General features: G+C 42.0%; 1 protein-coding gene across 1 annotated transcript in view; it reads left to right on the forward strand.

Annotated features, from left to right (window-relative positions):
* The window catches only part of plch2a (phospholipase C, eta 2a), a gene marked incomplete at both ends in the record, with an annotated part of 89243 nt that overhangs the window by 40559 nt on the left and 36415 nt on the right, over nt 1-12269 (forward strand). The window contains 3 exons of the mRNA XM_083975862.1: nt 5805-5975; nt 9480-9573; nt 10100-10303. Of these exons, the coding sequence (XP_083831988.1) occupies nt 5805-5975; nt 9480-9573; nt 10100-10303 (469 nt within the window). The remainder of the gene's footprint in view (nt 1-5804; nt 5976-9479; nt 9574-10099; nt 10304-12269) is intronic.

Here is a 12269-nt window from a genome sequence, read left to right on the forward strand (position 1 = left end):
AAAATTACATCCTGCAAACATGTCCTCAACTTTCCTTTGAATCATCACATTAAAAATACATAACAATATGACTCAGAAAAAATAAACACCCTGAACACAACCACTGAAAGTGAAGCCTTTAGAAGTGTGAAACAAAAAAGGGGCAACCAGACAATAAACTACACTGAGGGTCTTTAAAAAAACCATGTTATATTCCACAAACTGAGTCTCTCTGAACTATTTTTTTTTTGTACAGAGGCTCGGCGCTGCTATCATTTCTGTTGTTCTGACACCTTCCCTCTTGGCAAAGAGTTCCCATGGTGCAGCTAAGCTCCAGCGCTGCAGGTGGGTTCTGGGAAGATAACCGAGGTTTGCAAGAAAAAGAAATCATGGATTAATACCGCTGTTGGAGAGGAAAAAAGCGCTATGTGATATTTTATTACTATGGGTTTATTTATACATTTGCAACGACTTATTTCGCATTAACATCTCATGCTTCATTAACACTGAAGAGACTGGGGATCTTCAGTTGCGATCCTACAGCACAGGTTTGGTTTTCTGGGAGGAATGAGCTGATCAGTTACTGAGTCAGCTGATAAAGGGCTTGAGCTCTGGTTGTGTCCTGGAACAAGGTTAACCGGAGCTCTGCAGTGGGTCACACCACGGCCTGTGTAATCCTTGCCTCGGTTTTTACTGCGGCAGTCTGTGACCGGCTCCATATGCCAAACAGCACTGGAGGCGACCGTTCACTGTTGGGGCGATGACGTCTGTGCTGGTTGGAGCTTGGCTTCTGAGCAGCTCAGTGTCCAACACACACATACACACACACACACACACACACTGGGGCTTAGATCAGTCTGTCAGAGAGAGATGCGATTCTACAGGCTTTTTATTATTTGACTGCAATAGATGCAAAAATAATTTCGGTGTGGTGTGAGAATACTTTAATAAAGACAACTCCATGTGAAAAACCAAAAAAAGAAAGAAATGCAGTTTAATTTTGTTTCATCATGCTTTTGGGGAGGAGATGTTTCCCTGAGATCCCTGGCAAATGAGATGTTGCAGTGTTTGAAGAGCGACCCACCTTCCCCCTTCTTAAGAATTGTATTATTATGGCTTTAAATGAAGAGATTGGGCTGTAAACACTAAATCCTAGAGACGTTGTCATGGAGAAAGACATGCATGAATAAACCGTATGAGTAATAGCACCAACACTAATCCAGTGGATTGGATAAGTGTGGCTCTGGATGCAGTTCACACTTCAGAAATGCCATTCTCCCCACTCTTAATACTATTCACATGATACAAACTCACATTATGCAAAAACCACTAAAACAAGCCAAACCTTGCTCACCGTACCAAATAGGGATGTCACGATTATAGATTTTCTTGGTATGATTTGATTTTAATGTGTAAAATCAAACATAGTCAAAATATAGTTATATTATCATTCTTTACACAAAATATTTTAAGTATCTATTAAACTATGACCAATTATTATTCCCCGATGGGAAATGTTTGAAATATTCAAGTAATTAACTGTCATCTATACCAAATATTTACATTTATTTTAATCATTTTTTTAAATCACAAATGACACTCTAGCATTTAAACTACCAATTCAATGTTACGTTAGTTAAATGGACAAGTATCTCTGCATTTACCTTTACTCTGGTGCACATCTGCCGATACGGTTCTGTCATAATCTTTTTTGGGTAAGTGACTGTATTTAGGAATCTTTATGATCAATTAATTGTGGCGTTTAATACCGCGATTAATTGTGAAAAGAAGTCATTGTGACATCCCTGGTACCAAAACATGCAAAATCAGTCACTGAATTCAACATGGTCACCAATTAATTAAACCCTGTCACCACCATTATTTTATTTTTTTTAAATTAACTGAACTACTGTACTACTGTAACTGAAGGAAGTCAAGTCATTTACAAGGAACAATGCACTGGAAAATATGCAATCAAACTTAGAGGAACACAGCACCAACTGTAGCACAGTAAATTCACACTGATACATATAGCTACTCTATGGACTGTATATATGTATATGGTTGATATTTCTTTCAGTAGACAGACACCCTATTTACTCCTCTCCGTCTTGCCATACCTCACACTCAGATGCTATGTCCTCTCACAAAGCCCGGGTCTTGTAGCTGCAAGACACCTGCTGCCTGCCAGCACCATTGTCAACACTGTTAAACCTAGACGAACACAAACTTGAAAATGGCAACTCCTATCAGGATGAGTTTGTAGCAGGAGAGCTTGACAGTGTGGTTACATTATTTCAGCTGCTCTTCCTTTCAGCCTGGAAATCATTTCAGAGGAAACGCAGCCGCAGATCATGGCTTTTAGAGCCAAATGTGTCTGAGAATTTCCCTCTACCACCTTCTCACAATTACATACTCTCCCAGTCTTTGTTAACAGCTGCATTTTCTTTACTTTTCTTTTCTTTGTGGTAGCCTCCGTCACGTTCTGCTAAAACCTGCATAGGCGAAATGTTACCTGTTGTGTGTAGCATTAGCAGCAGAGACGTGACTACCTTCAGTGCTTTCCTCGGAGCTGATGGGTAAAAGCCAGATTATAGAAAAGTATCTGTCCTGTGGCGTGGACTTTTGAAAACTAGAGCCACTCAAAGTGCGGGACGTTGCAGGAGGATCATCAGCGGTTCTTCTAGTCTGCATGTTGCAAGAAACTGAACCACAAAGTTGCACTTAAAGGGATACTTCACCCAAAATCAATGATTCACCAATTTTCTACTCACCGTCATGCCAAAGAAGAGTTCTGAGAGTCAGAGTTCCGGGGGGTCCGTCAGTATGGAGGTATTTGGATGTTTCATAGTGTGTGTTTTGGACAATTCAAAAGTGAGCTCTATCACCCACCATTATATGAAAATCCGTTGCCAGCCAGACCCCCCCTGGAACTCCAAAAGCGTTTTGATGACTCAGAAAATTCTCCAAACCCTTCTTTGGCATGACGTGAGTAGAAAATTGGTGAATTATCGATTTTGGGTGAAGTATCCCTTTAAGTGCAACTTTGTGGTTCAGTTTCTTGCAACATGCAGACTAGAAGAACCGCTGATGATCCTCCTGCAACGTCCCGCACTTTGAGTGGCTCTAGTTTTCAAAAGTCCACGCCACAGGACAGATACTTTTCTATAATCTGGCTTTTACCCATCAGCTCCGAGGAAAGCACTGAAGGTAGTCACGTCTCTGCTGCTAATGCTACACACAACAGGTAACATTTCGCCTATGCAGGTTTTAGCAGAACGTGACGGAGGCTACCACAAAGAAAAGAAAAGTAAAGAAAATGCAGCTGTTAACAAAGACTGGGAGAGTATGTGTAATTGTGAGAAGGTGGTAGAGGGAAATTCTCAGACACATTTGGCTCTAAAAGCCATGATCTGCGGCTGCGTTTCCTCTGAAATGATTTCCAGGCTGAAAGGAAGAGCAGCTGAAATAATGTAACCACACTGTCAAGCTCTCCTGCTACAAACTCATCCTGATAGGAGTTGCCATTTTCAAGTTTGTGTTCGTCTAGGTTTAACAGTGTTGACAATGGTGCTGGCAGGCAGCAGGTGTCTTGCAGCTACAAGACCCGGGCTTTGTGAGAGGACATAGCATCTGAGTGTGAGGTATGGCAAGACGGAGAGGAGTAAATAGGGTGTCTGTCTACTGAAAGAAATATCAACCATATACATATATACAGTCCATAGAGTAGCTATATGTATCAGTGTGAATTTACTGTGCTACAGTTGGTGCTGTGTTCCTCTAAGTTTGATTGCATATTTTCCAGTGCATTGTTCCTTGTAAATGACTTGACTTCCTTCAGTTACAGTAGTACAGTAGTTCAGTTAATTTAAAAAAAAATAAAATAATGGTGGTGACAGGGTTTAATTAATTGGTGACCATGTTGAATTCAGTGACTGATTTTGCATGTTTTGGTACCAGGGATGTCACAATGACTTCTTTTCACAATTAATCGCGGTATTAAACGCCACAATTAATTGATCATAAAGATTCCTAAATACAGTCACTTACCCAAAAAAGATTATGACAGAACCGTATCGGCAGATGTGCACCAGAGTAAAGGTAAATGCAGAGATACTTGTCCATTTAACTAACGTAACATTGAATTGGTAGTTTAAATGCTAGAGTGTCATTTGTGATTTAAAAAAAATGATTAAAATAAATGTAAATATTTGGTATAGATGACAGTTAATTACTTGAATATTTCAAACATTTCCCATCGGGGAATAATAATTGGTCATAGTTTAATAGATACTTAAAATATTTTGTGTAAAGAATGAGTAATATAACTATATTTTGACTATGTTTGATTTTACACATTAAAATCAAATCATACCAAGAAAATCTATAATCGTGACATCCCTATTTGGTACGTGTGAGCAAGGTTTGGCTTGTTTTAGTGGTTTTTGCATAATGTGAGTTTGTATCATGTGAATAGTATTAAGAGTGGGGAGAATGGCATTTCTGAAGTGTGAACTGCATCCAGAGCCACACTTATCCAATCCACTGGATTAGTGTTGGTGCTATTACTCATACGGTTTATTCATGCATGTCTTTCTCCATGACAACGTCTCTAGGATTTAGTGTTTACAGCCCAATCTCTTCATTTAAAGCCATAATAATACAATTCTTAAGAAGGGGGAAGGTGGGTCGCTCTTCAAACACTGCAACATCTCATTTGCCAGGGATCTCAGGGAAACATCTCCTCCCCAAAAGCATGATGAAACAAAATTAAACTGCATTTCTTTCTTTTTTTGGTTTTTCACATGGAGTTGTCTTTATTAAAGTATTCTCACACCACACCGAAATTATTTTTGCATCTATTGCAGTCAAATAATAAAAAGCCTGTAGAATCGCATCTCTCTCTGACAGACTGATCTAAGCCCCAGTGTGTGTGTGTGTGTGTGTGTATGTGTGTGTTGGACACTGAGCTGCTCAGAAGCCAAGCTCCAACCAGCACAGACGTCATCGCCCCAACAGTGAACGGTCGCCTCCAGTGCTGTTTGGCATATGGAGCCGGTCACAGACTGCCGCAGTAAAACCGAGGCAAGGATTACACAGGCCGTGGTGTGACCCACTGCAGAGCTCCGGTTAACCTTGTTCCAGGACACAACCAGAGCTCAAGCCCTTTATCAGCTGACTCAGTAACTGATCAGCTCATTCCTCCCAGAAAACCAAACCTGTGCTGTAGGATCGCAACTGAAGATCCCCAGTCTCTTCAGTGTTAATGAAGCATGAGATGTTAATGCGAAATAAGTCGTTGCAAATGTATAAATAAACCCATAGTATAAATAAAATATCACATAGCGCTTTTTTCCTCTCCAACAGCGGTATTAATCCATGATTTCTTTTTCTTGCAAACCTCGGTTATCTTCCCAGAACCCACCTGCAGCGCTGGAGCTTAGCTGCACCATGGGAACTCTTTGCCAAGAGGGAAGGTGTCAGAACAACAGAAATGATAGCAGCGCCGAGCCTCTGTACAAAAAATAAAATAGTTCAGAGAGACTCAGTTTGTGGAATATAACATGGTTTTTTAAAGACCCTCAGTGTAGTTTATTGTCTGGTTGCCCCTTTTTTGTTTCACACTTCTAAAGGCTTCACTTTCAGTGGTTGTGTTCAGGGTGTTTATTTTTTCTGAGTCATATTGTTATGTATTTTTAATGTGATGATTCAAAGGAAAGTTGAGGACATGTTTGCAGGATGTAATTTTAGCCCATAAATGGTTCATTTTTGATTCTTTGGGAAAACAAACCAAACTAAAACTGTTGCTTGTTCCTGACGTGTAGGAGGCCGACACCGATGACAACCAGGGGACGCTGGGCTTCGAGGAGTTCTGCTCCTTCTACAAGATGATGTCGACCCGCAGGGACCTGTACCTCCTCATGCTCACCTACGGCAATCACAAAGACCACCTCGACACGGACGACCTGGCCCGCTTCATGGAGACGGAGCAAAAGGTACACGCCGTCTGTCTGAGATGTGACACTGATGTAGTGTCGCTCTCTCGCTTCAACTGTCACGTCAGCAGAACTGGAGATATTATCTTCTGTTTCACACATTTGTCTTCCCATCGACCGCCCCACAGTTTGGCACTGAAATATGGGTGCGTTGTGCCAGATGTGACTTGCCTGGTCTTTAAAATCAATAGTTGCTGGTCCGGAGCAGATCCATAACTGTAAGTGGTCCAACGGGTCAGGTGCCAAATCTGCTGAACATTGTTATTGACGTCAGGATGGTGCAGACTTCGGGAGTCGACTGTATTCAGCCAATATGTCTAGACTGGTGGTAGCAGCCACAGCTGGGATCAAACCAGTGTATCTGTCCTATTCACTGGGCTGTCAAGTGTTCATCCAACTCTGCATTGTCTTTCCCAAACTGGGAAAATTGTGATGTTAACACAGGAAATGAATGTGATATGTGATGCAGAGTGTTAAAGGGGAACTATGCAAGTCTGGTCGCCTTTCAGCTGTTTTGCTAACCCTCCTCTCGGCCATGTGCATTTGTTTTTAACGAACCCGGTGAAAAATCAATCCATGGAGCGGTGGATAACGTTATATACATGTTACGATGTGTATATTTGTGTAGTCTTAACTGTCATAAACAAAAGATTGTGGACTACAGAGCACGTTTATGTTGAGGTGCGCAGAGACACCGGGGCGGCGGCCAAGTAGCTACTACACTGATGTGGCAAGGTTGGTTTTCAGCCATGAGACGCCAGGTGGAAGGCAGAGAGCCTCCGTTCTCACCTGTAATAAGTTGCATGTCATGTAGTAACCAATAAACTAACCTAACCTAAGTTAACTATCACAATTACTCCGGAGCTTTTTAATTAAGGTAAATATAGGTAAATATGTAGCATAGCATGGGGAAAATCCTGCCTAGTTCCTCTTTAAGTGCTCTTTCTCATTTCAACATATCACTCTCTCTCTCTCTCACTGGAACATATTCATCTAAGCTAAAAAGAAAAACCCAAAACAGTTGCTCCTTTGAAATGACTCCTCACTGACACACATGTATATTCCCTTTGCTATCATCCAGAGTTACTAAATTTATCAATTCAGCAGTGGCCAATCAGAAGCCCTTTACTACCGTGGGTACTGAATAAGGTGATTTCCAAATACTGATCCCATCAAATTTAAAAAAAACCCTCATGAGACGCTAAAGGAACTTTGTATTCATTCCCGCTCTTTCACAGCTCTATGCTATTAGCTTCTTTGAGACGGGAGGTCAGGAGCTTAAGCGACGAACCGTTGGGCTCCTGAAGTGTTTCTTAATGTACAAGGGCCCTACAGGGCGATTAGCATTAGTACCATCGTAGCTGCAGTCGTAAAGGGCTCTTGGATGAAGCACATCTCCTCAGTAATGATACTGAAAAAAAGAGAGAAAAAATCAGCTAATGAGCGTAACAGCTCGTTTCATCTCTCCAACTAATTTGCACTGCGACTGTTTGAACGCACAGATCCTGTCATTTTAAAAGCAGATGCTCTGTTTGGATAACTGGACTTCAGCTCCACTCAGATGCTCCTGTTTTTCTCTAATTATAGCCAGTGTTGAATTCTGGCTTTACTCCTCCTGTCAGTGGAAAGTGGTGGCGGCAGTTTTATGAAGCCATTTGTTTGAAATGATTCTGCAGATTTACCTTTCCTTGTGTCCCTAACTACATGTTGTTGGCATCTGTTTCTCCGTGCCGCGAATAAGAAATAAGATGATGTGTAACACTCCTATTTATGTGTTCAGATGTCTGTTGGAGCCTCAGTCTATTTCTCTACTAGTGATAACAATCCTAAGTCGTCACTGACAGTTTCCACACAGTCTGAACTGAGCATGTTCCCATGTTCTTCAGAGGTGAAGATGATCCATAGACTGATGACAACCTAATGCATGATAAAGCAGGTCCATATTGATACGGTGAAAGTATCAGACAAACGCATTCAGAGACTGGGCCTTAAAGGGATAGTTCAAGATTTCGGCAAATTGGCCCATTGCCATAATCCCTATAGTCATAGCAGTAGGTTTGTTACCTTTAATTGTCGGTGCAAGCTATTTTTAGAACGCCGGAGCAGAGTTGTTTTAGAGGTAAATTCATGCAAAATCCGCTGATGCGCATCCCCGTCGGGGGCAGTCTTTGCATTTGCCCCGAAAACAACGCCGTCTCATAACGTTCCGTTATTATCTCATGTGCAGGTCACAACTTGTCCACCAGAGTGTTTTAGAGTTGTTGGATTGTGTATTTGATGAGGGAAACCAAGAAATGCCAATAGCCTCCGTAGCGCAGCTCTGAGCAGCTCGCCGCTCCGCTTGGCCGTTCTAAAAAATAGCTTGCACCGATAAAATAAAGGTAACAAACCTATAGGGATTATGGCAATGGGCCAATTTGCCAAAATGTTGAACTATTTAAAATGAGCTGTTACTTTGTGATGTCGCTGCTGTAAGCCCCGCCCACCTTTCAACCAGCATTTGGTTTAATGAAATAGTGATTAAATGAAATCTGCTGTACACAGTCAGCCATATATTAGGCTATATCTTATGCATCTGCATATCTTTATACATAAACATTCCAAGTAGAATATACAGGAAACATGTTTAAATGTTTTTCATAAACTTCAGTATGACTTTGTGTCAGTTACTGTAGCACTAAACCTTGGGCTGTATGTGTTAAAAAAAGGTCGACATCTCTCACAGTTCTTTCTGTATTGATGTCAAATTGCTGTAAAGAAAGCTGAGGCAGGCCACTTCAGTCTGGTTCCAGTGCAGTGCCCGTTTTTTGATTTTCAAATTGAATGTGCTGAAGCAAAGAGCCTGAAAAACAAGCTTAAGGTCCTTCCTCTATAATCAGTTTTTAATGCTCAACAGATACAGTATGTGTTCACATTGCTATACAAAGAAGAAAAGCTTGACAACAGGGTGTGTGCGCTTTACGCAGCACAGCCTTTAGAGAAGTGTGTGTGTTACAGTGTTGAGCGAGCTGACAGCAGCCTGCGGGCTCCGCTGCTCAGTCCACGGTAACAATGGTTACGGGCTGAGTGGGTCTGGATTCACTCTTCACACAGCACCCTCATCCTCATGTGTTGCCACTTTAACACAAATTTCGACACTCACCCTGTGTGTTGCCTCAGAAGTGGGGAGGAAAACCCGTCTCTACAATAGAGATAGTGTGTCATCAGGTCGTCTCGTTTTAAGCCTCACAGTGAGAGCCCCCCCCCCCCCCCCGCTGAGGGCCGTTCTACAGCCACACCCTCTTTTAACGATTAACACAGTTGAGAATACGATTGACCAATCAGGTCGCTGCACAGAGCAGCTTCCAAAGACACTGTTGTATTCTGCAGGCAGGATGAAAGAGACGTTACATGCACTGTCATAAACTTTTCCTCATGAAGATTTTTCTTGACAAGGAATGTGTTATTACTCTGTTTTAAGAACAGACATCACGTTGCCTTTTGACACATGTTTATACTTCGTAGATGACCAAGGTGACCAAGGACCACTGTCTGGAGATTGTCAACAAGTTTGAGCCGTGCTCTGAAAACCAGAAACAGGCAGTTCTGGGGATTGATGGTAGGTCCACTTTGCTTTCACCTTTTTTCATCAGGCTCTGTTGTGTTTTGAACTAACTGTGTGATGTTAGTTTCTTCTGTCACAGACATTGTCTACACATCAAATACTGTTTGTGTGTATTGTAATTCAAAAGGATTACTGTTTTCTGTTCTGGAAATGAACTGTCAGGTGTTTGCCTGTAAGGTTGAGGTGAACAGGTGTAATGTCTTGTAATAATGTTGTATAACCTTGACGGAAATCTTAAAAATCTTGCACAAACATGGGTCAGAGGAGAAAGTCACAGTGACCTCATAAAACATTTGTTTGTGGCTCCTGAACACAATATCTTCATGACACCTCCTCAAATTTTCTTCTAATTTCTACTACTCTAAGGTCCTGCTGTCTCCACAAAATGTAGTTTTGGCCTTAGGAACACAATATTGTACGAACTCTTCCAGGGAATCCCTCCACATTTGGACTGAAGGACGAGCTGATTAGATTTGTCAAAGGCCCTCCAGGAAAAAAAATCTGTTCTACTTTCTTTCAGGTTTTACAAATTACATGCGGAGCCCGGCGGGCGACATCTTCAACCCAGACGACTACATTGTGAACCAGGACATGAACCAGCCGCTGTGCAACTACTTCATCGCCTCCTCACACAACACGTACCTGATGGGCGACCAGCTGATGTCACAGTCCAGGGTGGACATGTACGCCTGGGTGCTGCAGGCCGGCTGTCGCTGCGTAGAAGGTCAACATACACACACACACACACATACACACATACAGTACCTGACACACACACACACACACACACACACACACACACACATACAGTACCTGACACACACCTCCAGGATACAGACACTGATATTTTCAGGTTTACTCTGCTGTTGTTCTTCATAAGCTACATGAATACCAATGAAGTGACTGGGATTCTGCCTGATAAAGCCAGTCATGAACTTTCCTGACCTTTTCCCAGTAGTTATTTGTGTGTTTTTTTTTTGTAATGTGAATATAGTGGAGCTGTGGGAAAAAAAGGCAAAGTTTATAATACTGGGTGACACAGTAACATTACATTTACGTCACATTTACCCATCTGGCAGATGCTCTTTTCCAAAGTGACTTAAATGAGGGAAACCAAGAAATCCCATTAGCCTCCATAGCGTAGCTCTGAGCAGCTCACGGCTCTGCTCCGCTGTTCTAAAAATAGCTTGCAGCGACAATTAAAGGTAACAAACCTACTGCTATGACTATAGGGATTATGGAAATGTGCCAATTTGCCAAACTTGAACTACTTAGTTGAACTATCCCTTTAAAAGGTGAGGTACTACAGCTGTTTAGAAACTGCAAGGAGGTTATGTACAGTATAGAAGCACGTTGTAAGTTTTAGTTAGACATATAAAGGTGTTGGAGGGGGAGGTGAGATGAGTCTCCTGGAGTTTCTTGAAGACAGAGAGGGCCGTCTCTTCTCTGGTAGCGTTTGGTAGCTTGTTCCACCATCAGTGAACGACGAGAACAGTCAGGACCATGTGCAGGGATGCAGATGATGTTCCTTGGAGGAAGGCAGTGGCCAAGAAGGAGCATAAGGCTGCATGATTGAGGTCAAGTAGATGGGACCAGAAACCCAGAAGCTACTCTGAAGGCAGCCATGGGAGGCTGATAACTAGCGAAGTGGCTTCGGTCCTTTTAGGTTGATTAAAGAGCAGTTGGGCTGCAGCTGTCTTTTACTGTGCTTGAATGGAGGTCTGTCAGGAGTGGAGGTGAGAGATAACCGTGAATAAATAAATATTAAACGAGGACTTGATTAGGTTACTGCTTGTGACTGCCTGTCTCTGCCGGCTGCACAATTTAGAAACATGTTTGTTGGGGTTGAGGTAGTCACGGTGGGGGGCCGCCTGGCATTATCTACTGTAAAAAGGTCACCACCCACTCCACTGCCTGAGGACTGAGGGCAGCAGGAATCAAAGCTGACTGAGGTCTATACAAGTGTCTGGTACACATACATGCACATGCTCTGATGAAGGTCAGCTGGACTCTAGGTTTGGGTTAAATCGCACGCTCAGACCTCATGGTACATGCATTATTATTTGTCTCCATTTCTGTGGATTTGAGTCGATATATACCAGTTTTTTTTCTCATGGTTAAGAAGAAGGATCATGTCACCCAGTGCATCAATATTGGCCTTGTGAATATCTCAATATTGATGTTATGTCAGTAATGAAGCCTTGAAGAAACGTCTTTAAATTTGACATAAATATCCACTGTCTGAGTGACCTCAATGAACACTTTATAGCCAAGACTCAAGATGTTTCTCAACAGTTAAAAGTAAATTTCATGGAGATGGTTAAACAGGGATGGAACAGGGTGGAGGAAAGCGACCATGGAGCATTTATTCCGGATTATTCTAAGCACACCCTTTTACTTATTTCTCTGTAAAGCCAATGTACATATTTTCTTGAAAATATTTTAGTGGAATAAACTTATATTTGCTGCACTACTAAGCTCATACTTAAACATTTTGGCAAATTGGCAAAATTGCCATAATCCCTATAGTCATAGCAGTAGGTTCGTTACCATTAATTGTCGGTGCAAGCTATTTTTAGAACGGCGGAGCAGAGCCGCAAGCTGCTCAGAGCTACGCTATGGAGGCTAATGAAATTTCTTGGTTTCCCTCATCAAACTCATCAAATACACAATCCAACAACTCCAAAACG

This window comes from Trachurus trachurus (genome assembly GCF_905171665.1).
Source record: "Trachurus trachurus genome assembly, chromosome: 7".
Taxonomy (NCBI): domain Eukaryota; kingdom Metazoa; phylum Chordata; class Actinopteri; order Carangiformes; family Carangidae; genus Trachurus; species Trachurus trachurus.